The sequence below is a fragment of the Peromyscus leucopus genome, chromosome 1, assembly GCF_004664715.2.
Source record: "Peromyscus leucopus breed LL Stock chromosome 1, UCI_PerLeu_2.1, whole genome shotgun sequence".
In the NCBI taxonomy this organism is placed as follows: Eukaryota; Metazoa; Chordata; class Mammalia; order Rodentia; family Cricetidae; genus Peromyscus; species Peromyscus leucopus.
Genome location: NC_051063.1, coordinates 160,565,586 through 160,592,086, shown reverse-complemented (window position 1 = coordinate 160,592,086; position 26,501 = coordinate 160,565,586). Strand labels below are relative to the sequence as shown.

Below are 26,501 nucleotides of genomic sequence, written 5' to 3'. Positions count from 1 at the left end.
AGGGACACTGTAGCAGGAATCTTAGAAGGTCTTAATCAAATCAAACCCAGAGCCAGGTATTGGGTTAGAGCTGGAAGATCAGAGAGACAGAACAAGCCACAGCCACCTCACCTTGCCAGTTTCTCAGCTGATCCTGGTTCCTCAGACTAGAAGCCTCTGAGTCCTCATCCAAATAGATCTCAGCTGAACTGCTGCTCAAAAGCCTAAAAGCTTAACCAACCCTAGTTCCTGGTCCTCACGCCTTAAATACCTTTCTGCTTCCTGCCATCACTTCCTGGGATTAAAGGTTCTTGTTACCATGCCTGGCTGTTTCCAGTGTGGCTTTGAACTCATAGAGATCCAGACAGATCTTTGCCTCTGCCTGGATTAAAGATGTGTGTGCCACCATTTTCTGGCCTCTATATCTAGTGGCTGTTCTGTTCTCTGACCCCAGATAAGTTCATTAGGGTGTACAATATTTTGGGGAACACAATATCACCACAGTACACCTCAGCAGATTTAAAGGAACAGAGGCAAGGTTGGTTAACACCTTGTTTCTCTTCTGGCTTTGCTTACTGCTTGGGGATGCTTGCCCAGACGGCTTCCAAGTCATCATACATGTGCTGCTGTCACTCACAATGCTTCTCTTCAGAGCGGAGCTTTCCTAAGCCCCATTCCAGCCTGATCCCCTGCATTTGTTAGTTTTTCACTACTGTAGAAAAACATCTGCAATTACTTAAAAAGAGGATTAAGGACACAATTTCAACCATTTCAGTCCATGGTTGAGAGGGGAAGGGGGAGGGGGAAGAGACACAGAGAGAGATCAGGATGAGATTGCTTCCAAAGAACTGACCCTGGTGACCTTCTGTTGGGCCTTAAGTCTCAGAGTCTCTACAACCTCCCAAACAGCACCACCGGTGTGGATCACGCTCATCACATGATCCTGTGACAGACATTTCATATTCAAATCATAACAGCATCTAAGTACTCCAAAGCCCCAGACCCGCTAGATGAGCTTGAACTAAGGCAGCCCCAGAAAAACTCAAGCGTGGTTTCCAACAAACCCTTCACTAACTGGATTCCACTGAACGCCCCTGTTAGCTCTGCAAAATGTGGAACTATGCCTGACGCTTTCCTTGGCAATGTCAATCAAAACAACGACGTTGCAAAGCGCAGGAACCGACTGAAACAAACAAACATAAACAAAATCACACAGTGAACCTATAGGAGAAGCAGAACGAATTACCTCTGCGACAAGTGAATTTTCTTGTTCATCCTAGCTTACAATAATTCAACTCAGTATTTGTCAACTTGATCATAGTGGTCAAGTAGAAACCAGTGTGTTTAAATTTCAGTCTTTTCCCCAGCTGGAGAGACGCCCCACAGCCAACCCCCAGTAGCCGGGCGACAGCAGCAGCAGCAGCAGCACTTACATATTTTTCCTAGGCGTTGTGTTTTTTCACATGCTGCCCTATCTAACCAAAATCCCATGCACATCCCGCTGTGTGGGTTAATGGTGGGTTAACGCAACTACTTTGTCACTTTTCAGCTTAGGATTTTTTTCCCTATTACATTTGTTTATTTGTGAGCATATGTGTGGGTGCACATGACCCACAGTACGCATGTGCAAATTTTCAGGGGTCAGTTCTCGCCTTCCACCCTGTTAGACCCAGGGATTGAACTCGGGGCATCAGGATCGGCAGCAAAGCATCTTTATCCACTGAGCCATCTCACCAGTCCTTAAGATGATTTAAAATGATTTATAGAGTTGTAACCTCAATTGTGAATCAAAAAGTATCCGCGTTCGGAGCATAGTCAAGCCCCACACTACTGCACCGAACCATCCCCCCGTCCGCGGGGTTTTGTTGTTGTTGTTTCTTTATTTTTGTTTTTTAATATGTTCTGCGGATGCAGACTGACTGGTCGGATCTGATGCTACAAGGTCCACTTTTTGAGACTCACTTGGCCTCGCCAAACTGTCCTCAGTATGCCGAGCGTTAGTACCCGCTGAACGGCGGCAGAAGAGGTGATGCGCATTCTTTACAAGATTGAGAAGCCAAGAGGTCGTGGAGACTCCTCACCGCTGTGGGAGCACTCGGAGGGACTGTATCTGGCGACCTCCCTCAAGGGGCAAAGCCTAACAGGCAACACAACAACGTCTGCAGCTAAATTGTCCTCCTCGGCTCACTCTCCCTGACAGAGGAGCGGTCCGGTGAGAACTCTTGCAAAAATGAGGAGTAACACAAAAGAGCGTGTTATACAACACAGCCCAGGCACCGCTGGGATTCGAACCCAGGATCTCCTGTTTACTAGACAGGCGCTTTAACCAACTAAGCCACGGCGCCGCATGCACGAGCAGTGCGAGAAACTAGTTCCCATTTCTAGTGACTTCATGAGTTTTGCGCATGCGTACGCGGTCTTATGCGGACAGTGGCGCGCATGCGCCTTGCCGTCCTTCGTTTGTGTAGGCATCTGAAGGAACTCGGGACATTCTAATCGGCTTCCCGGAGCGGGCAGAGTGGGACCGGCCTCGTTTCCGGGTCACAGTAGCATTTGTTTTGTGCTCTGTCTTCTGCGGGTCAGGAGAGTTCATTGGCTGGGAATCTCAGCGGAGCTCGCAGCTGCCCCAGAGACACTCCAAAATTCCCCAATACGGCCGGGCTGCTTATTTTCTTGGGTGTCAAGAGGGCTGCGGCCATCCTTGCCAGCCCAGGCCCTTAACTTCTGGACCGCTTCTCCCGGATCCAGAGAGAGACAGAGATCCCTAGTGGGCTCTGGGCGATTCGAAGACCCCACACGATGTGATCAAGTAAGACCTTCCCCATCCAGGCTGGGGTTGCCATGCCAGCCTAGCCTTTGGCAACGAAGTCAATCACTACTGATGCATTCCTCTGGCCTTAACACCAGTGGGAGACTCATTCGCTGAACTGATCTATGCAAAAATGAATGAATTGTGCACGGAAATGTTTGGCTAGCGTTGTTTGCAATAATCTAGGTGTCCATCATTGGGGACCGTGTGGGTGCATGCATTCTAATCAACCCCAGAGCTAAGGTGGTAATGAATACACTTATCGTGGTTTTTATGATGAAAGAGGCCTCAAAACTATCTGGAAGTAGGCTGGAGAGATAGCTCAGTGGTTAAGAGGACCCAGGTTCAACTCCCAACACCTACATGGTAGCTCACAATCATCTTTTCCAGGGAATCTATCCCCATCTTTTGGGCTCTATGGGCACTGAATACATGTAAGGCCTGAATACATACAGGCAAAACACCCATACACCTAAGAAGGAAGGAAACGACTAAGTCCCACGGACCCCTCAACACCATTAACATAGAGGACCAAGCCCCTAGCTCTTGAACCTGGTAGGGAGAAACCATATTCAAACTAATCACAAAGCCTTGCCATCCTCGTCCACAGCGTGGGCCCCACACATCACATTCACTTGACAAACATGTCCAAGAAGTGCACATGCCCGTCCCAGGACCACATTACAGGGCAGCTCCAGACTCCACAATATTAGCTCACAAGGTGTTCCAAAAATGAGATAGATGGACACTGGGATGGAAAGCTCAGAAGTAGCAAACTGTTTCTACAATCACACACACACACACACACACACACACACACACACACACACACACACACACACGTTTTTGAAAGGAATCTAGATTTATTCTATTTTAAAACTAAAAGTGCTCACCCTTAAAGGATTTTGGGGGTGGGGGTCAAAGAGGCGGCACCATTCGGAGAGTCTAGTCATGGCCTGGCTCCTGCCTCAGTTTGATAGGTCCACTCAGCTGGGCAGGGGATTCAAAGCAGGTCCCTGCAGAACGCTGCAGACTGTGCCCTGTGCTGAAGTTGCTCAAAGGGCCCAACGGCCATCAGCTGTCCTTACTCTCTTCCAATGACGATGATGAGGAGTCAGATTCTACATCCTCCTCTCTCCGGCAGAACATACACCGCTTGGCTAATATAGAAGATTCATTTTCAAAGGTGGAGAAAAACTGGTCACAGCTTTTGCACTGCCATGGGGTATTTTCCAAAAACAGAAACGATGTACAGGTCAGAGGGAGATGAAGCTGTGAGTGTGGAATCCCACCTCCCACCACCCAGCTGGCCTGGACCGAGCCAAGTCAAGGGCTCCGGAGTCCCTCACTCCACAAACTGCCCCGGGCAGGCTGGGAGCACAAGACCAGACACAGTTTTCTGCCCAGCCTTTCCCTCCAATGCTAGGAGGGTAGCGAGGGCTGGCCCTCACACAGCCACGTGCTTGGGAGGAAGGAGACAGGGTTGTGTCCAGCTCTTGTCCAGTGTTCCCTGGACAGAGTGGTCCTGAGTGGACTTGTGGACCCCAAGAAGTGGCCTGAGTCCTGATATGCTAAGGATGCCTGACTTGCAGGATAGGGTTAGAAAGAAGCAAGGTGAGCAGGTAAGGATGCTTTTGTTTGTTTTTCAGTGGGAGGAATTAAACCCAGGGCCTTGTACGTGTTAGGCCGCTGAGCTACATTCCCAGCCTCACCCCCACCCTGGTGTGTGTGTGTGTGTGTGTGTGTGTGTGTGTGCGCGTGTGCTTAATTTTGAGTTAGGCTCTCAACATATATCTCAGGCAGACCATAAGCATAAATCCTCCTGCCTCAGCCTTCTGAAAAGCTAGTGGTATAGGTGTGTGCTACCTGGCTAGCATTCGAGATTTACTAACTAAACAGGGCTTTTATCTATTTCTCTGTTTGTTAAGGGCATCAGGTCCCCTGGAACTGGAGTTGGGAATGGTTATGAGCCACTATGTGGGTGCTAGAATCGAATCCGGGTTCTCTGCAGGAGCAGAAAGCGCTCTCAGCCGCTAGACCATCTCTCTAGCCCCCATTTATTGGTTAGGTTTTTGGAGAAAATGCCTCACTAAATCTCAGAGACTGACCTCCAACAACTAGTGATCATCCTGCCTCAAGCTCCTAAATATTGGGCTTACAAGAGGGAGCCAACTTGCTCAGCTCCAGACGAGGATTTCAGCCAGCTGATGTGGGGTCTGAGTCGTCTCCTCCATGCTGAGTCTCTTTCTGGCCAAAATACCGTCCAGCAGACACAGAGACTCACCTGTCTCATTGCTACCCACTATTAAGCCAGTGATTCAGGCAGAGACTCTCAGCCCACATCAAAGGCTGCTCAGGGGTCCCAACACTAGAACACTAATACCTCTTCTGGGGACACGCACACAAACCTGCAAGGTGTCAGGTCCATATCCTGGCACTCCATGCTCCTATACTTTGCTCCCCTTAAGAACTTAGGGCACTTGGAAGCCCAGCAGATCCTGCCTGGGACAGACCTTCTGAGAAACCCAGCTGCTGAGGTTTCTCCTGTCAGTTTGGAACAAGTGGGACACAGTAGCCTCATTTCTGCTACAGTTCCTGTTAGATCCTTTAAAATGAGAACCTTTACCTACCTTCCCTCGCAACCTATTACCGTGGCTCAAACTCTGAATAAGAGGACTCATGGAGAAGGCAGCTCTGGGCCAGCCCGGATGTCAGGGAGAAGACTGATGGTCATTGCTCTATAGCTTCCAGGGTCTATGAACTAACAAGGCCACAAGAACCTTAGAAACCAGCTAGCCACAAAGACAAGGTGTCCTGTTCCCTAACCTCAGTGCTGCCCCACACTGGCTATTTCAAGGAGCCGTGGTTTCTAGCCAGAACTTCTGAGAGCTTAGAGTGGCCACCTCTTTTGCCTCTGTGGCCATCCCTGGCAAAGCTAACAGTGTGCCAACCCTGCCACCCAGCTCTTGTACTGAACAATGATGGGTTCCTGGGCCTTCCACATGGGGAAGCAGGGGTCTGGCCAGGGTGTCTACAGATGGAGCACGGCACACTTGCAGAGGGTCCAGCCACTCATCTACCAACTGCAGGGGGCTCCCTCGGCCTTCCCCCTTCTGCAGACCTTCACTGCCCCAGCCGGCTCCAAGGCAGACCAGACCTGCTGATGCCTCTGACCCTGCATGGGCTCTTCCTGCCACTGGGATCTCCTTCCCTTAAATAGCTGAACCCCACTCCCACAAACCCTTACCCTCGTCAAGTCTACACACCTGTTGACAGATCCTGACTACCCTGTACAATATCACAGAGCTGGAGAGATGGCTCAGTGGTTAGGAGCCCTTTCTGCTCCTTCAGAGGACCCAGGTCAGGTGTCTCACAACTGCCTATAACTCCAGCTCCAGGGATCTAATGCCCTCTTCTGGACACACACACACACACACACACACACACACACACACACACACACCTCACACACAAAAAAGCCAGGGAGCACATCGTTAACGGTAGAGCTCAGGAGACCGAGGCAGGGGCATCTCTGTAAGTTCATGGTCAGCCTGGTGTACATTGCTAGTTGCAGGCCAGCCAGAGCTATGCAGTGAGATGCTATCTCAAAATAATAATAATAATAATAATAATAATAATAATAATAATAATAATAGCTTAGAAGTTGGGAGTGCAGTTCAGTGCGAGCGTGCTTGCCTATGCCCATGCCGTGAAAGGCCTTGGGCTCTAACCCTAGCACAATAAATAAACAAACAAATCATAAGCTGTGTGCACACTTATAACCCAGCACTTAGAATAAGGGAAGAGAGTCAAGAGTTTCAGGCCAGCCTAGGATATATCAAGAATGTGTCTCAGAAAACCGAGAGAATATGGATAATAAGTACCCCAACACCACCCCTTCCTCCGTGTTACTTTTTCTAAAGATGACCCTTACCATGTGAGCCTGTGTTTTCCTCGTGTCTGGACACTTGTCTCACCTTTGGCCCCGGGGTCCTGCGAATGTTTGCTCAGGGAATAAACTGAATTGGTGAAGGCTAAGGGACCTCTTCCCTGGGCGTACGTTTACCTGATACCAACCTGCTTGACCTTGCAGCCCATGGTCCTCTTGTTCTCAGTTACCAAAGGAATTTTCTCCATATCTTCAATATTCCACAGTCTCAAGGTGTTGTCCTAGATCAAGTCAAATGGTAAACCAGGGGTCACAAAACAAAAAACCACTGTGAAGGCGGTGGGTGTGGCTCAGTCTCCAGCAGCACACAACACAGGTACACGACATGCCTGTAATCCCAGCACATGGGAAGCTGAGGCAGGAGGATCAGGAGTTCAGGGCCAGCCTGGGCTACATGAGGGCCTGTGGAACAGCCATGCAGTGGGATAGCATTCCGTGTTCAGGATAAATGAGCTGTCAAGCCCCCCAAAAGACAGAGAGGGAGAATGCAAAAACACATATTGCTGAGCAAAACAAGCCAGTCTGAAAAGACTACAGGCTGTCAATGTCATCTCTCCAGCATTCTAGGAAAGTGAATATTATAGACTGAGCATGAACGCAATTCCTGGAAAACAAACAAACACCACACCTTCCTCTAAGCCTTCTGCAATGCTCACTGACTAGAACTAACATGGAGAGGTTGGAATGTTGCAAGTCCAAAGCCAGATGTCACGAGCCCAGCCGTCTCTAGCAGCTTTAACAGCCCTCTGTGACCCACCTCTGATGTCATCTAAGGCCACTGTGACCTTGAAGTAAGTCCTTTGGAATGTGCAGACCGACCCCTCACTTCTACCAACCAAAGGCCTGGAGATGAGGCTTCCCCAGGTACCTGCGACCTTCCAACGTAGCTGGGGATGATTTTCTAGGTTCCATTATTATGGGGACTGCTGCCATGGGGGAGCACAGAATGTGGGGTGACCAGAATCTGTGCTCCTGTGTCACGGTCACTCATGCTTGATACCAGAGTAAACTGTCATCACCTTTGAGGTGAGAGTTACATTTGTGTGTATGTGTTCTGTGTGCATGTTGTGTGTAGTATGTGTAGTGTGTGTTCTGTGTGATGTGTGATATGTGTGCGTTTTGTGTGTGTATGTGTATGAGATGTCTGATATGTGTGTGTTGTGTGTGTGGTATGTGTGCTCTGTGTGTGTGTGATGTCTGATATGTGTGTGTTATGTGTGTGGTATGTGTTCTGTGTGATGTGTAAAACATGTGTGTTCTGTGTGATGTGTGATATGTGTGTGTGGTGTGTAGTATGTACAGTATGTTCTGTGTGATGTGTGTTGATGTGTGATATGTGTGTTGTGTGTGGTATGTTGTGTTTGTTGTTTTTGTGTGTGTGTGATAAGAAACAGTGGCTGGCATGGATTCTGGGGATGAAGAGGGGCTGAATAAGCAGAGCATGAGGGATTTTTCAGGCAGTAAAAGTATTCTATAGTTCTATAGGCTACTGCAATAATGGCATGTATGTGGTTGATATATTGTGCACCCCAATAAACTTATCTGGGGGTCAGAGAACAGAATAGCCACTATATTAAACATAGAGGTCAGGCAGTGGCAGCACACGCCTTTAATCCTAGCATTCTGGAAGCAGAGATCCATCTGGATCTCTGTGAATTCAAAGCCACACTGGAAACAGCCAGGCATGGTGACACACGCCTTTAATCCCAGGAAGTGATGGCAGGAAGCAGAAAGGTATATAAGGCGTGAGGACCAGGAACTAGGGCCTTGTTAAGCTTGTAGGCTTTTAGCAGCAGTTCAGCTGAGATCCATTTGGATGAGGATTCAGAGGCTTCCAGTCTGAGGAGACAGAATCGGCTGAGAAGTTGGCGAGGTGAGGTTAGCTGTGTGTGTTCTGTCCCTCTGATCTTTCAGCGTTCACCCCAATACTTGGCTCCAGGTTAGTTTTTATTAATAAGACCTATTAAGATTCATGCTACACATGTATTTGACTAAACTCATAGAATGTACAAAACAAAAAACAAACAACAAAAGCCCCAAGGTGGTGCCCACTAATGCCAGCATCAGGAGGCTGAGACAGGGGACTGACAAGGTTAAGGTCAACCTGGCTGAGTATAAGCAAGCCTGAGGTGGGGAGCAGAGAACACGACTTTGTGAGCTCTGGACTTTTTTTTTACTAACAAAATTAATTCCAGGGCTGGAGAGGTGGCCCAGTGGTTAAGAACACATGCTGTTCTTGCAGAGGACCTGAGTTCGGTTCCCAGCATACACGAAAGGCAGCTCACAACTGCCTGTAACTCCAGCTCCACGTGATTTGATACTCCTCTGACTGCCCCCGCCTAAATAATAAATAAAAATTTTTTTAAATTCCAGAAAGAAATGCAGGTTTTTTTTTTAATGCCCTAGTGAGATTCACTTTCTTGGACTGCCATTCTATGGAATTATAAGGTACTGAGTCCATATTGTTTATTGTGTTCATTTATTAAAGCAGCAATAAAAATCTTATTGGCTATGTTGTGTTGCATTTCCTAATAAGCAGTTGAAACTAAATGTCTTATAGAGAGACCAAAGCTGAACTTTGGATAACAGTTATATTGGCCCCTACCCAGGAGAAGTGGCAGGTTTATCTACAGTCAGTTTCTACAGTGTATCAAGAAGTGTGTCAAATCCTGGCAACATGGCCAGTCCAGGCTACAGGACCTCACATGAGACCTCTCAGAAAACCAAAAACAAGCAAACAAAAGAGTGTCGGGGCTGGAGAGATGGCTCGGTCGGTAAGAGCATTTATTATTCTTGCAAAGGACTGGAGTTCGCTTCCCAGCACCCACATGGAGCAGCTCACAACCACCCATAACTCTCCTTTCTGGCGTCTGAGGCCACTCCACGGATGTGGTGCACACATGAAAATTGTGTGTGTGTGTGTGTGTGTGTGTGTGTGTGTGTGTGTGTGTGTATTTTTGAGTCACCCCTCAGCCCTTCAGCTGAATGTTGGCGTTCCAAATCCTTTTCTGGCTTCCTGTGAAGATTTTAATAAAAGCACAGACAACATAAAGCAGAAGCTGGCTGGGAACTACCTAAATTCAACCCAGATTTTCCTTTTGTTGTCCTGGGTTTTTGTTTGGTTGGTTGGTTTTTCGAGACAGGGTTTCTCTGTGTAGCCCTGGCTATCCTAGAACTCACTCTGTAGACCAGGCTGGCCTCGAACTCAGAGATCCACCTGTCCCTGACAGCACTTCCAACTTCAAATCAGACTTTTCTAACTCATCTGCACATTCAACACACAGTGAAGATGTAAATTTTGGCAAACTCCACTCATTCTGTAAACGTTTTACCAAAACAAATGGGAAGATGAATAGGGTGGCCTGCCTCTCTCCCCTCCGAGTGGGGTAACAAACATGGCGCCTTGCTTTTGTGTGGGTTCTGGGATCCGAACCTGGGCCTTCATGCTTGTGCAGCAAAGGCTTTATTGACTGAGCCATATCTCCAGTTCCATGATGAATTTTTACTCTAGAAATGAGTAAATGTGAGCCCATGTCTACAATCTGGCCGTCATCATTTCTGACCTTTGAAATGATGTTAAAATGTTAGTTTGTTAGACATTTATATTTTTAAGGTATGGGACAAGAACATCCCTGACTTTAAAGTGTACTGAGGATGAGGCTAGAAAGAGGGGCAATAGAGCTGAGTGTGGCAGCAGACGCCGGTAATCCCCGCACTGGGGAGGCAGAGGTTGGAGTATCAGTTCTAGGTCATCCTGGGCTACATAATAAGTCTGAGACCAAACTGGGATATGTGAGATTCTATCGTTAAAAAGCAAAGCAAACAAAATGAACAATAGCACAAATTTATATACTCTTTACCCCCAAACTATTTGGTATCATTTTGTTTGTTGAAACAAGGTCGCCCAAGCTGGTCTGGACCTCTCCATTTTGCCAGGGCCTCCCAGGTTCTGGGATTGCAGCTGTGTCCCTCGGGGGTCCACTGGGCCTAGCCTTTTAACACACACACAAAAAAAGATACTAATTTTGATGAAACCCAATTTTTCTATTTTTAATTGTTTCCTTGCTTTAAATAGTCTTAGTTATTCCTATGTAAATGTGTGTTAGTTTATATGCATCATGTACATGCAGGAGTCTCTGGAGGGTGTCAGATCACCTGGAACTGGAGTTACAGATGGTTGTGAGCTGCTGTGTTAGTGCTGGGAATTGAACTCAGATCCTGTGGAAGAGCAGCCAGTGTTCTTATCCACTGAGCCAGCTCTCCAGCTCCATGTATTCCTGGCTTCTGTTGCCATACTCCTGACCTCAGAGTCAGGTTTCTCGCCAAAGTTTCCTTCATAGTCTTAAAAATTTAGCTCATAAGTTTAGGTCTTTGATGCATTTTATTTTGCACAATGACCCCTCAGTGTCCATGAGGAACTGTTCCCAGAACTCCCACAATGAAGGATACCAAAATTAGAAGATGCTCTAGTCTCCTACATAAAATGGTGTATATATATATATATATATATATATATATATATATATATATATATATATTTTACATCCATGCTCCTATATTCTTTAAATCATCACTAGACTTGTATATAATGCCTGAGAGACTGCAAATGGACATTAGACTCTTGTTTAGGGGATAATGACAAGGGAATTATGGTCTGTGTGTGTCCAGTATAGATACAGTTTTGTTTAGGGTGTGTGTGTGGCCAGGTGGTGGTGGTGCATGACTTTAATCCCAGCCCTTGGAATTTTTTTTAAAAGGCAAGGACTCTTTATGTAGGCCAGGCTGTCTTTGAACTCACAGAGATCTACCAGTCTCTGCCTCCTGAGTGTGGGATTAAAGGTGTGCACCACTATGCCCATGAGATTTTTAACATTTTCAGTCCAGGTTGGTTGAATCTGTGTGTTGAAACCCACAGATATGGAAGGACCATCTGTGGTATAAGACAAGAGGTCAGCTTCATTCATTTGCATGTAAATGTCCAGTTTTCCTAGCACCGTGTGTGACGATTGTCCCTTCTCCATTGGGTGATTGTAGCACAAAATCATCAGATCAAGTAAGTCATGGCTTATTGATCAGTTCTCTGGTCTGTCCCACTGAACCATCTGTCTGTCCCGATGCCACTTAGCGTTGTGTTAATTATTATGAGTTCAGTTGAGTTTGGAATTTGGGGAGTATGAGCCCACCAGTAACATTGCTGTGAATATTACCATTCAAGATTGTTTTGGGTACTCAAAGACCCTATGGGTTCCTTATACTTGAAGGCCGACTTTTCCATTTTGGGGGGCTGTGGGAGCTATTGGCATTTTGATAGGGATTATATTGAACCTGCACAACACTCTGGGAGCTGGGATTACAGATGTGAACCAACAGAGGTGGCCGCTTTTCAAGAAATGGAGTGTAAGTAACCTCTGTTTAGTCACCGTTGTTTATGTTCTCTTCATAAAATAATCTTATATCTCTGTATTGTAAATATATAACAATGGCTGGTTACAGTGGAGATATCTATAATCCAGCACTTGAGAGGCAGAGGGAGGAGGATCATGAGTTCGCGGCCAGCCTCAACTATAGGGTAAGAGCCTGTCTCAAACAATCAAGCAAGAATATATAAAATATATGTAAATGGAGTTTTATGTCAAGTCTGCCTGTTCCCAAATACCCAGCAGCCAGTTCCTAAATTACCACAGAGAGGCTTATATTAATTATAAAAGCTCAGCCAATAACTCAAGCTTATTCCTAACTAGCTCTTCCATTTTAAATTAACCCATATTCCTTATTTAAGCTCTGCTGTGTGGTAGTACATTTATTTATTTATTTATTTATTTATTTATTTATTTATTTATTTATTTATTTTGGTTTTTCGAGACAAGGTTTCTCTGTGTAGCTTTGCGCCTTTCCTGGAACTCACTTGGTAGCCCAGGCTGGCCTCGAACTCACAGAGATCCGCCTGCCTCTGCCTCCTGAGTGCTGGAATTAAAGGCGTGCGCCACCACCGCCCGGCGGTAGTACCTTTATAAGCATGGCACGTTCATCTCCTGCTCCCTCTGCATCTGGCAGGTGACTCCTGGCTCTGCCTTTCCTCCTCCCAGCATTCTTTGTTTAGTTGCCACACCTGTATTTCCTGCCTGGCTGCTGGCCAATCAGCATTTTATTAAACCAATTTGAGTGACAAATCTTTACAGTGTACAAGAGGATTATTCCACAGCATTTCCCCCTTTTTGTCTAATTAAAAAAGGTTTTAACTTTAATATAGTAAGATTATATACAACAAAAACAGTTATCAAGTAAGAATTACAGCTACAATATCCAGTCTATTTGTATTTGGCAAAATTAACCCTTTGGACTCACCAAGATAGGATAGATAATGGAGTATTTTCTCTGAATTTGTCAGATGCTAATGGACTAGACATTGTTAATGTAATTATTGCCAGTATATATTTGTATATAGTTATTGTACTTATTGCATATAATTTTTATGTTAGTTAAAACCTTCATGTTTTGTTTAGCCAAAAAGGGGGAAATGTGTAATATTTTGTTTGTGTTTTGACAAATAAAGCTTGCTTGGAGTCAGAGGGCAGAGCTAGCCATTAGTTAACCATAGAGGTCTGGAGGTCTGTACAGAGAGGAGACAGGAAGTGATAAGGTGGGGCAGAGATAGAATCTCGGCCTTTTGGGATGGAGGAACAGAAGAGGAAGGAAGCAACTGTGGCTGCTCCTGCTTCTCTGATCATTCAGGTTTTACCCTAATATCTAACTCCTGGTTTTTTATTGATAAGACTTATAACATTTATCGTTTATCTGCCAAAGCTTGCTTGCTTTACCTTTGAAGCAGAGATGATCCATTTCTTGTTGCTGCTAATAGCAACATCCGTCACCCAGTCATCATGGCCCTGCACAAAAAATAATTTAACAGAGACCTAGGAGAAATGCTTTATAAAAACAACAGAAACAGGAAGTCAGGAAGCCATAGTGCATCCTTGGTTCCATCAACAGTGAAGACAGAACACAAGCCATGAAGATGGGTGCTTTGTGTCTGCATCAGCTTGCTGTATGTTTTTTAAAATCACGCCACAGTGCTCAGCAGAGGAAGGAGATAAAAGACTATATTCCTATCTGGACCCAGGTCTTCCCTAACCCATGTTGCTCAAGAAAGTGCCTCTCCCAGGCTCTATCAGGGAGAGGCTTTGGGCTTCAAGGGATTCCAGAGTCATCCACAGTAGCGTAAGCAAATGAGGGGCTGTTTTCCTCGGGTCAAAACAAACCGGGGCCGGAGCCGGTGGTAGTGGTGGTGGCGCAAGCCTTTAATCCCAGCACTTGGCAGGCGGATCTCTGTGAGTTCAAGGCCAGCCTGGTTTACAGAGTGAGTTTCAGGACAGCCAGGGCTGCACAGAGAAACCCTGTCTTGAAAAAACAAAATAATAATAATAATAATAATAATAATAATAATAATAATAATAAATAAAACCAGAGGAGACGGGTGCATGCACCCCCTATGATGTCTGGCTCTGCCTCGGCATCTTTACCATCTCTGGCATTTTACTGGTGGAAAGTGTGGTAACAGTGGGGTGAGAAGAAAAGGAGGAGAGGTTGGAGTTGCAGGGCTCAGCAAAAGGCGAGGAAGGTGACTTCGTGGGTAAAGGACTCACCACACAAGCCTGGAGATCCAAGTTCGACCCCTGGAACTTACATAAAAGTAAGAGGAAATGGCCGAGCGGTGGTGGCGGCAGCTGCAGCAGCGCACGCCTTTAATCCCAGCACTCGGGAGACAGAGCCAGGTGGATCTCTGTGAGTTCGAGGTCAGCCTGGGCTACCAAGTGAGCTCCAGGAAAGGCGCAAAGCTACACAGAGAAACCCTGTCTCGAAAAACAAAAAAAAAAAAAAAAAAAAAAACAAGTGCGCTGTCTTCACACACACAGAGGATGCCCATGGTGATAAACTTGAGAATGAAAAGGTCTTTTCATTCTCTGTCAGAGGGTGGGAAAATAGAAAGCAGAGAAGAGAGAGTCTAGAGCAATCCGAGAGGGGACAGAGGGATTTTAAGCACAGCGTGGGGGCATTCAGTGTGGAGCTGTTTGTTTGCTAACTTGGAAAGTCCCTCTGTCTTGGCATTCCCTGGAACTGAGCTTAGACGGACTAGCCCCGGGTGTGTGGGATAGGGGTAAGATGGACATGTGCTACTCAAGGTACAGACACAGAGTCCCTGAGAACTCGGAGGCTAAAAGTCAGAGGTGACTGAGACACGGCACCAAGGGTACAGGGCTCCAGCCCTAAATTCTTGCCATGTTGGATAATACTTTGCTAACACTGAAGACCACTGGATGCGGGCCTCCTCTGCCGGTGGCAGAAGCCCTGAAGCTGTAGCAGGTCCTCGTGGTGACCTTTGAGTTTCCGAATGGGACCTTGGGTTCTTCCCTACCAAGTGCCTTTGCGCGAGGTCTCTCTACTGCCATCCAGATCTGAAATCATGTGCCTCCTCTTTGTAGCCCACCGCCCACGCACTGCGGGCTACCCCCAAGCTCCTCTCTGTCGCCTCACTCTATTATTTTCTGTCCCCTCATCAGTGTTGGTGGTTAATTAGCCGATGTCATTTTCCTTCCCCACAAAGGTGTCAGGACATTTAGGGGGCGTCTAGGTCCGTCTCATTGCCTTAGCCTCAGTATCAGACGGCACGCCACCATACCTGTAATCCCAGCCCTAGGGAGGCTGAAACAGAAAGGTCATATGTTTGAGGTTAACCTGGGCTACATAGCAAGATCCTACTCCCCCCCCCAAAAAAAAAAAAAAACCAAGTTAGACTCGTTATGTTGTGCAGGCACTTGTACCTTCAATGACAGCTTCCGGTAACCATCTCCTACGTCCCAAATCGTCACCGTCTTGTCAAAGCCACCAGAAATGAGGATAGAGCCTGCAACACAAAGGTGGGGAGTGGGTGCCCCCTCCGCACTGCAGGAAGGCCGAAGCAGGCTGCAGTGGCATCCGTGAGCGCTGCCGTGGCTTACGCTGAAAACATCGGGCCCCTTCCTGGTGCGGCTTGATGGCGTCCAGTCAGCTGCAGCCCCTCCTTTCTTACCCAGGGTAGCCGTGTCCCTTATAGTTATGGACACCAACAAGTCAGTCGACCACTGAACCACACTGCTCCTGCCGGTGTGCGCACCTTAGACATGGTGGTGAATGTTATGGGTCCAGTACTTGGAGTTGGGGGGCATGAGACAACAGAATTTTAAGTCTGAGGCCAACCTGGGCTACAGAGCAGGCCTTGTTTTGTTAATCATTACATCTCTGTGTGTGTGTGTGTGTGTGTGTGTGTGTGTGTGTGTGTGTGTATGTGTGTGTGTGTGTGTGTGTGTGTATGTGTGTGTGTGTGTGTATACATGTGTGCACAGTACCAAAAGACAATGTTTTTCTCTTTTTTTGGTTTTTCGAGACAGGGTTTCTCTGTGTAGCTTTGCGCCTTTCCTGGAACTCACTCTGTAGCCCGGGCTGGCCTCGAACTCACAGAGATCCGCCTGCCTCTGCCTCCCCAGTGCTGGGATTAAAGGCGTGCGCCACCGCCGCCCGGCAAAAGACAATTTTTGAGACTTCTCTTTCTCTTTTTCACCATATGAGTCCCAGGGATTGAACTCAGGTCCCCAGACTTGGCAATAAGTAACTTTACCCTGAACAGCCACTTCCCTCAAAGGGCCCTAGCTGCACCTTCATTGCTGAAGAAGACTTCCTGTCACTGGTCCCCCGAACCTCCATGTCACTTCACCTGGTGGCAGCACCGCACCTTCCTTAAGGAAAGACTCCCCTCTTGTTCTCAGTCCCTCTGGTTTAGAGGATACTAACTCCCACCTCTAACTCCGGAGGCCGAAAAGTTTCCCGATTCTGGCCAATCAGAGCCTTTCATCCGCTGCTGTGTGATTGGCTCAGAGACGGGTGTGTGTCTCAGGCTGAGCCAATGGGAGCCTTCCTCGGGACTTGGTGCTGACACCAATGAGACAGAAATCCGCTTTTCCTTGAGGAGTGCCAGTGACCAGAACCAGACTGGCTTGGAAACACACGATGCCATCCTTACCTCCTGGAGGGGAAGGCGTACAAAGGAGAAGGAGCCGGGCGGGAGGGGAACAGGTGTGCAAGACCGCGGCAGGAAGCGTCCTTTCCATAGAGCGGATTCGGGATGAAAATTTACAGGATTGCAGACATTGACAAGTGTTTCCTTCAAGGCAGTGTTTCTGGTCATTTATGTGCATGGGGGCGGGGGAGGGGCGATTGGGGCTTATTAAAATGCAGAATCCTGCAGCCCTTCTCCAAAGACTGGAATTCTGTTGGTCTGTGTGAGCGTCAGATAACTATTTCAACAAGCAAATTATTATTTTTTAAAAGATTTATTTATTATGTGTACAGTGTTCTGTCTGCATGTATCCCAGCAGGCCAGAAGAGGGCACCAGATCTCATTACAGATGGTTGTGAGCCACCATGTGGTTGCTGGGAGTTGAACTCAGGACCTCTGGAAGAGCAGTCAGTATTCTTAACCCCTGAGCCATCTCTCCAACCCCAATGAGCAAATTATTTGAAGACCAACCACACTTTGAGAAATACCATTTTAAGGCAATCTGAACAATATTTTATACGTTACCCCCCCCAAAAAAATTAAAAGTTTCTTTTTAAACTTTGTGGTTTAAGCCACATTGATCTGGTGTTCCTGCCACTGGAAAGCATGTGTCCACAAATTCCTCTCCTGGCTTGGGGCTCGGCAGGGGAGCACCACCCTTCCTGCTAGAACCATGGGGAGTCACCGCTTGTCTGCACACAAATGGACCAGGAAGGAGCCAGCTGGGTTCTCTTCCAATGTGCGGGTGGTAAATGAGGGTGAACCTGGCTTCACTGTGGCACACATTTTCCATTTCAACTCTCAGGATGCAACCCACAAGGAAGTGGGGAGGGGAAATTAGGGAAGGGAAAGGGGAGAGAGGGGTCAGGAAGGGGAGAGGTCACTCACTGTCTCTGGCAATGCAGCAGGAACTCACACAGCCCTCGTGGCCCCTCATCAGAGTCACACAGGCTCCGCGTTTTCGAAACTCCCCCGTGTGGATATTCCATATTTTTAAGGTTTTATCCCAGGAGCTGGTACACAGGAAGTGGCCACTGATGGTGAAGCAGCAGTCTGAGATGGTATTGCCATGGGCACTGAAACAAAGGTGGAGTGCATGCTAACACACCATGCCAGGAGACCCAAGAGCAGTCCTGATGGGGCCCTGCCTGGAGGGAGAGGGGTGTCACCTCCCAAAGAAAATCTCTTGAAGGCAGCAAGAGATACGTGAAATCTAGGCTGTAGTGGGAGACCACTTGCAACGACCACTTCCTCACCAAAACCCTGGGGGTGGGGCTGGAAAGGTGGCTCGGTGGTTAAGAGTACTGGCTGCACTTCCAAAAGATGTGGGTTCAATTCCCAGCAGCCTCACGGTGGCACAAAACTCCATTTCCAGAGAAGCTGACACCTTTTCCTGTCCCCTACAGGCACCAAGCGCACAGTGCACACATAAATAAAATAATTTAAAAAATATTTAAGAAAAAGAAATCCTGGGGCCAGAAGGAAGGGACCCAACCGTTTGTAGTGCACTCTCAGCACAGTGTGATGCCCCACACCTGCAGGACTGGTATCCAAGAGGCAGAGGCCGCCTCACTGCAACTTTGAAACCATACTGGTCTATGAGTTCGAGGCCATCCTGGGACAACACAGTGAGAACAGTCTCTTAACCGCTGAGCCATCTCTCCAGCCCCTAGATGGAAATTCTTAAGAATTTTATTGTTCTCAAAAGAGTGGTGGCCGGGAGGTGATGGCGCATGCTTTTAACTCCAGCACTTGGGAAGCAGAGCCAGGCGGATCTCTGTGAGTTCGAGGCCAGCCTGGTCTACAGAGTGAGTTCCAGGACAGACACCAAAACTACACAAAGAGACCCTGTCTCGGAAAGTTTGGTTCCCAGGACTCACGAGGTGGGAGGAGAGAACCAACTTCTGCGGCAAGTTGTCCTCACAGGGGCATACATGTGCCACAGGATTACAAAATTGTGTGTGTGTGTGTGTGTGTGTGTGTGTGTGTGTGTGTGAGTATGTGTGTGTGTGTGTGTGAGTATGTGTGTGTGTGTGTGTGTGTGTGTGTGTGTGTGTGTTTCTCCCTCCTCTCTCTCAGGATTGCAAGATAAATAATTATTTTTAAAAGTGTTTTTGTTGGGCCGGGCGGTGGTGGCACACGCCTTTAATCCCAGCACTCGGGAGGCAGAGCCAGGTGGATCTCTGTGAGTTCGAGGCCAGCCTGGGCTACCAAGTGAGTTCCAGGAAAGGCGCAAAGCTACACAGAGAAACCCTGTCTCGAAAAACCAAAAAAAAAAAAAAAAAAAAAAAGTGTTTTTGTTGGACTGGAGAGATGGCTCAGAGGTTAAGAGCACTGACTGCTCTTCCAGAGGTCCTGAGTTCAATTCCCAGCAACCACATGGTGGCTCACAACCATCTGTAATGAGATCTGGTGCCCTCTTCTGGCCTGCAGTCATACATGTTGTATACATAATAAATAAATAAATCTTTAAAAAAAATGTTTTTGTTTTTTTAAAAATAGCTCAAGAGAAGCCAAGTGGTGGTGGTGGTGGCGGCGGCGCAGGTGGTGCAAATCTTTAATCCTAGCACTTGGGAAGCAGAGGCAGGTGGATCTCTGCGTTTGAAGCTAGCCTGGTCTACAGAGTGAGTTCCAGGACAGCCAGGGCTACACAGAGAAACCCTGTCTTGAAAACAAAATGGGGGCGAGGGGAAGGCCCAAGAGTCTTCTTCTAAGTAGAAAGGAATAATGAGCAAAGAGAACTTAGAATATTAGACAGGAAGCCAGACATGGAAGAAAGATACAAACAGAGTTCCCTTTTCTTGAATTTTCTGGTGACTTTTGATGGCTGCTCAGAACTGTTTGTAACTCCTATTCCAGAGGATCCGGCGCCCTCTTATGGCCACCACAGGTACTGCACACATGTAGTGCACAGACATGCATGCAGGCCAAACATCCATTCACATAAAATTGTAAAATTTTTCATGGGCTGGAGAGGTGGCTCAGAGGTTAAGAGAACTGGCTGTTCTTCCTGAGGTCCTGAGTTCAATTCCCAGCAACCACATGATGGCTCACAACCATCTTTAGTGAAACCTGGTGCCCTCTTCCAGCCTGCAAGGATGCAGACAGAACACTGTATGCATAATAAATGAATAAATAAATAAATACTTAAAAAAAAATTAAAATTCAAAAAGCTAAACATAAACATATTACTGCCATTTGACCCACTGTGTCCACTCTTAGCTTTATACCAGAAGAATTGAAAACAGGGACTCAAATTGATGCACGAAGAACAAGGAGAGGAGTTTCGGTGAGGGTCCAGTGATGGTGTGCCAGAGCCCAGAGGCCTTGGACCAGACTAATGACTCATGTCAGTGAACATCTGTGGGTGGGGCTGACTGGACAAAAGGGTGCACTGTGCGGCACACCGCGGCTCCCAATGCCGCTAGGACCAATGAAGAGGTGTTGGAGGGATGGGAAAGATGGAGGAGCAAGGTGGATTTTTGTTTTATTTTTAATTAATTTGGGGGGTTTCTTTTAGTGGGGGACACTGCAGAGGTGAAGGGTGGATATGGAGGAACTAGGAGGTGAGCAGGATCGGGGTGCATGATGTGAAATTCCCAATAAACAAAACATGGTATATATGTGTATCAATACGTGTGCATGTATGTATATTCATATATGTGCAGTTAGGAAAAGAAATGAAATTCTGCTACCTGCTACAACAGGGATGAATCTTGAAGATAGTAAGTGAAAGAAGTCAGTTACTTGAGGACAAATATGACTTCATTTATATAAATATCTACACTAGGCAATTTCATAGAGGCAGAAAGGGAAAGGACGACTCCCAGGGGCTTCAGGGAGCGGGAAGTCATTGCTTAACGGACGCAGCTTCCCTTCGGTGTGGTGAAACACTTTGGAGACAGATAGTGAAGGTTGCCAAATGTTGCGAATGTGATTAATCCAGTGAACTGTGCACTAAAAAAATGGTCAAGATTCATGTTGCGTGTGTTTCATCATAAATAATGAAAACGCCATCTCTCCCAAGCTAGCTGGTTAATTTTTATTTTTTTGCTACATTTATGATTTATTTCGTGAGTGTGTGTGTGTGTGTGTGTGTGTGTGTGTGTGTGTGTGTGTGACACAATGAGCATGACTAGTCAGAGTTCAACTTGCATGAGTCAGGCCTCTCCTTCTACCTTGTGGGTCCCAGGGGTTGAACTCGAGCCATCGGGCTTGGCAGCTGGCCCAGGAAGGAGGAACTGAGCAGGGCAGGCAAGGTGACAGGTGTGTACACCGTCTGTGATCCTGACACCAGCACCCACTGCAGAGCAGCCACCAGCAAGGCCCACCTGGATCCTGAGAGCTCCCCAATTTCAAGTCGAGTCTCATTAGGTAGCCTAGGCTGGCCTTGAGACTTCAGCCCTCGACCTCCACGTCTCTAGTGCTGGGACAAGAGGTGTGTGCCAGCGTGCCCAGCTGAACTTCACTGTGTGGTTGTTTGGAGATAGGGTTCTCACTATGCAGCTCTGGCTGTCAGAACACAGGCCAAGGTGAATTCTCAAACTCCCAGAGATCTGCCTGCCTCCATGCCCTAAGCACTGAGATTAAAGAAGTGTGCCACCACTCCTGGCCCCGAATGTCATATTTTCACAGAGGCTCTGGGCATGTTTGCTAGTGAGAATTCACACTGAAACAAATACCAGGTGTGGCTCAGCCTATAGGCTGCACGGGGGCTTCTCTCTGGCCTCCTCAGACTCCCCACCATGGCACCACCCTGGAGACACCTCCACTGGGACACTGGAGTCTGGGGGGAATACAGAGAGATAGCTCTCCCACTTTCCTGCTGTGGGGGGATGCTGCTGCCCACACCAACCACCCCCACACACACACCAGCACCGGAACCTTTCTCACTTGGGTATGGTAAACAGCGTGGTTTGGGATGTGATATCCCAGATCTTGATGCACCTGTCCATGGCGACGGAAGCTACCTTCTGGCTGTCAGGGTCAAAGCAGCATGCTGTGATGGACCTTCTGTGATGATCTGCACACAAGCAAAGTGACATGGGACCTCAAAGACCCAGGGAACTCTACCACCCAATAATGCTATAGGAACAATCCCAGTTTTCTCAAGGACCATCCGCCTGCATCAGCATTTCCTGCCTGTGTGCCATGTGCCAGGCTTTCAGCCCAGCTGACTAGCTGCCTGCAACCACACAGCTCCCAGTTCAATGAGAGAGAAACCCTGTGTTGCAAACTGCTTCATGCCAAGAGCCACGAGAGGAGTGCACAGTAGGGTGTTATTTCTGGAGATGGGATAGAGTGTGAAGAAGGTAGGTATGTAACTAGGACTTGGGAGTGTGAAGGGAGGTTAAAATAGGAAGTGACCCATGAATAGGAAAGTTCAAAATGCTGAAAAGTAGTATGATAAGAACCAAAGACATATGGAAAATAGACACACATACACACACACACACACACACACACACACACAGTCAGAAAGGTCACCTAGCAATGCACTATTAATAATATCTCTGGGCTGGGGTATGGCTCAGTGGTAGAGCCCCTGCCTAGCATCCCCCAGTGAGGGCTGGGGTGTGGCTCAGTGGTAGAGCATCTGCCTAGAATCCCCAGTGAGGGGCTGGGGTGTGGCTCAGTGGTAGAGCCCCTGCTTAGAATCCCCCAGTGAGGGGCTGGGGTGTGGCTCAGTGGTAGAGCATCTGCCTAGAATCCCCAGTGAGGGGCTGGGGTGTGGCTCAGTGGTAGAGCCCCTGCTTAGAATCCCCCAGTGAGGGGCTGGGGTGTGGCTCAGTGGTAGAGCCCCTGCCTAGAATCCCCCAGTGAGGGGCTGGGGTGTGGCTCAGTGGTAGAGCCCCTGCCTAGACTCCCCCAGTGAGGGGCTGGGGTGTGGCTCAGTGGTAGAGCCACTGCCTAGAATCCCCCAGTGAGGAGCAGGGGGTGTGGTTCAGTGGTAGAGCCCCTGCCTAGAATCCCCCAGTGAGGGGCTGGGGTGTGGCTCAGTGGTAGGGCACCTGCCTGGGATGTGCAAACCTAATTCCACTCCCTCAATACATACATACAAAATAACAATTCCAAGAAGAATACAAAACGGGTACAGCCACCTTTAACTTACATTGATTTTTGTTTTTTGTTTTTTTTTTTTAACAATGAAGGGTTTTCTCAGTTTTCATTTTGAGATAATTGCAAAGTTACCATATAAGTAAAAGGAATAACATGGAGAAATGCTGCTTGCTTCCCCCCATGGTTACATCGTACATCCCGATAGCATAGTATCGCCCAGGAAATTGATGTGTGGTGACTGTTATTCTTATATGTTAAAGATGTGGGTGCAGGGTTGAAGAGATCATCTTGAACGCCTCACTCCCCTGCCTCCACACGCTGCAATTCCTGGTGCGCAGTAGCATGCAGGGCTCATAGTGTGACCCTCATGCGCAGTCTCACGTATAAACCAGTGAAGTTCCCTATTGAAGTGGTAAGGCATTGCTGCAGTGCACAGGGAGCCTGGGTGCCTCACCTTTGATCTGGATCACGGCGGTAATGTTTTCCGGATCAATTAAGCAAATCCCACGATTCACGTCCAAGGCTGTGAGCACGAACTTTCCATTGGGAGAGAATTTACAGCACACTACGAAGGTGTCGTGCCTGAGTTTCCACTGGAATGAGGCAGAGCCCAAGGAAGAGAGTGCAGCTGCTTAGCCGTCTCCGGCCTCGAGGTGCGCCCGCAGATTCCCTCCCATGGACTGAGCCCAGCTGCGCCCTTATTAAATGTGGCCAGACCCCGAGCTCACTTCTGCCGGACAGAACATGGCAGAAGGAACCATGCAGCACTACATTAAGAAAGAAATCGCTGAAGCTGGGTATGGTGGAGCACATCTGTAATCCCAGCAGTTGAGAGGCTGAAGCAGGAGGGTGGCAAGTTCAAAGCCAACCTGGGCTACAAGTGAGATCCAATCTCAAAAGAGACAGTGAGGGAGAGGGGGAGAAAAGTGACCGGGAAGAGAGAGAGAGAGAGAGAGAGAGAGAGAGAGAGAGAGAGAGAGAGAGAGAGAGAGAGAGAGGGAGGAGGAGGGAGGGAGGGAGGGAGGGAGGGGAGAGATTAGAGCATTGTGGAGACTGTGGAGCTATGGAGAAGTTCATTGATATGATATGTATTAAATTCCCAGTATCTGGGCTGGAGAGATGGCTCAGAGGTTAAGAGCACTGGTTGTTCTTCCAGAGGTCCTGAGTTCAATTCGCAGCAACCACATGATGGTTTACAACCATCTGTAATGAAATCTGGTGCTCTCTTCTGGCCTGCAGGGATGCAGGCAGAACACTGTATGCATAATAAATAAATAAATATATTTTAAAAAAATCTGTATAAAAAAAAGGTAAAATAAAAAGAAGTTGGGCATGGTGCTGTATGCCTGTAATCCCAGGACAGGCTGAGGCAGGAGGATTTTGAGTTCAAGGCCACCTGAACTCAGAAAGAGAGAGAGACAGACAGAGAGACAGAGAGACAGGGAGAGACAGAGAAGAGAGAGGGGGAGGATAAATGTGGCTTGTTCTTTGTTCTGTCCTAAAGACACACACGGCTCTGCGTGGCCCTAGGGACCCACAAGGATATGAACAGAGGCCCCTGCCAACCGCTGTGGGAGCGAGCCATCTTGGAAGGGGATCGATCCTTCCGCCCCAGTGGGGCCTTAATCTTAATGCAACTGTGGCCCCACATGACATCATTGCTGTGACTCAGAGAGAGACTGAAACCAGAGCCACCCAGCTATGCTGCTTCTAGATTTCCAGAAACTGTGTGAGATTAAAAAAAAAAAAAAAAAAAAAAGTTGGCTGTTTAAGGCAAGCAGGTTTTGGAGGCATTTGTCAAGCGGCTTTGCTCACTAAGCCATCCCTAACGCTGGCCAGGGTCACAGATGACTTGTGCAATAAAGAACTAAAAGGACTTTGAAAAAAGAAAAGTACTTGAAATAGAAATGCTAGCCAAAGACAACAGTGGGAAATCACAACAGAAAAGAAATAGACATTCGGAAAAAACGTTCAAAGTCAGGAATAATCCATAGAAGTCTCGTTTTTTGTTTTTGTAAAGATTTGCTTATTTATTATGCATACAGTGCTCTATCTGCAGGCCAGAAGAGGGCGCCAGATCTCATTACAGATGGTTGTGAGCCACCATGTGGTTGCTGGGAATTGAACTCAGGACCTTTGGAAGAACAGCCAGTGCTCTTAACCTCTAAGCCATCTCTCCAGGCCCTCATTTTTGGTTTTTTTACCTAGCACATTGGCTAATTCTTTTAAGTTTATGACACGTGGCCTGTGAGGATGCCAGACTGTACCCTCTTCTTGAATGCCTAGGCTGTGAGTTGGCACAGCTGTCTGGAAAGATTTAATTTAGCTTTGTGTTTCTATACTGCTTACATTAGCAATGAAATCTAGCCATATACCCTGAAGAGATATCAAAGCCCCCCCACACACACACACACGGTTGAGAAGGCGGCTCAGTGGTTAAGCACACCTGCTGCTCTTACAGAGGACTGGGGTTCGGTTTCTGCATCCATATCAAGCAGCTCACAGCCTCCTATAACTCCAGCTCCAGGGGACATAGCGCCCTCTTCTGGCCATTAGAGGTACCTGCACTCATGTGGTGCACATGCCTGTACATAAAATCAATCATATGCAGAGTATATATATATGTATGTATGTATATAGGCAGAGCGAGGGAGGTGGCTCAGTGGTAAGGTGTATTCCATGAAAATGTGAGGGCCAGAGTTTGAATCCTCCAGAATGCATGCAAAAATCAGAAGAGGTAGCAAGCATCTGTAATCCCAGAACTCCTACGGGCAGACGGGGGCAGAGACACGGGAAACCCCAGAAGCTTGAGAGCAGCTAGCCTTGTGTGTGCAGTGAGAGAGAGACTCACGGAGAAAGAAACCAACCTTGTGTCAAGAATGATGACCCGTACCCAGTGTTCTCCTCTGACTGCACAAGTGCAGCGTGGCATGCGTGTGCCCACAGACACACACACACACACACACACACACAGACACACACACAGAGACACACACACAGATACACACAGAGACACACACACAGACACACACACACAGACACACACACACACACACAGACACACACACAGGCACACACACAGACACACACACAGAGACACACACAGAGACACACACAGACATACACACAGACACACACACAGACACACACACAGACACACATACACAGACCACACACACACAGACCACACACACACACACACACACACACACACACAGAGTTAAAATCACAACAACAATGATAAGCACATGCCAACTTTGCTTATCTGTGTCAGCAGGCAGACACAGCAGCAGCTCTGGGGCAAGGCTGACCAACTGGGAAACCTGAATCCGATTCTCAGAACCCACACGGTGGAAGGAGAGAGCTGACTTCCACAAGCTGTCCTCCGACCTCCATCTACGTACCACCATGGCATGTGCACAGGTACACACACACACACACACACACACACACACACACCACTCAGTTTTTGAGAGGTCTCACTATGTAGCCCAGGCTAGTCTTGAAAATGGGTTCCTCCTGTTTCAGCCTTCCCAGTGCTGGGATTATAGGTGTGTACACCACCACCACACCAACCTAGAAAGGTGTGTGCTCATTTTCGTTTTTAAGAGAGG

At 47.6% G+C, this 26,501-nt stretch overlaps 1 protein-coding gene and 1 non-coding gene across 2 annotated transcripts in view; both read right to left on the bottom strand.

The window, feature by feature from the left end:
• Positions 1-2,250: 2,250 nt before the first annotated feature.
• Trnat-agu lies at positions 2,251-2,324 on the bottom strand. The gene has a single exon. It is a non-coding gene; the product is annotated as a tRNA-Thr (tRNA).
• A 1,313-nt stretch (positions 2,325-3,637) lies between these two features.
• Wdr88 (WD repeat domain 88) overlaps positions 3,638-26,501 on the bottom strand; it is a 36,613-nt gene continuing 13,749 nt past the window's right edge. The window contains exons 5-11 of the mRNA XM_028877715.2: positions 23,342-23,480; positions 21,721-21,850; positions 17,716-17,903; positions 15,557-15,639; positions 13,556-13,624; positions 6,866-6,958; positions 3,638-4,003 (exon numbers count right to left, since the gene is read on the bottom strand). Of these exons, the coding sequence (XP_028733548.1) occupies positions 3,863-4,003; positions 6,866-6,958; positions 13,556-13,624; positions 15,557-15,639; positions 17,716-17,903; positions 21,721-21,850; positions 23,342-23,480 (843 nt within the window). The 3' untranslated portion in view covers positions 3,638-3,862. The remainder of the gene's footprint in view (positions 4,004-6,865; positions 6,959-13,555; positions 13,625-15,556; positions 15,640-17,715; positions 17,904-21,720; positions 21,851-23,341; positions 23,481-26,501) is intronic.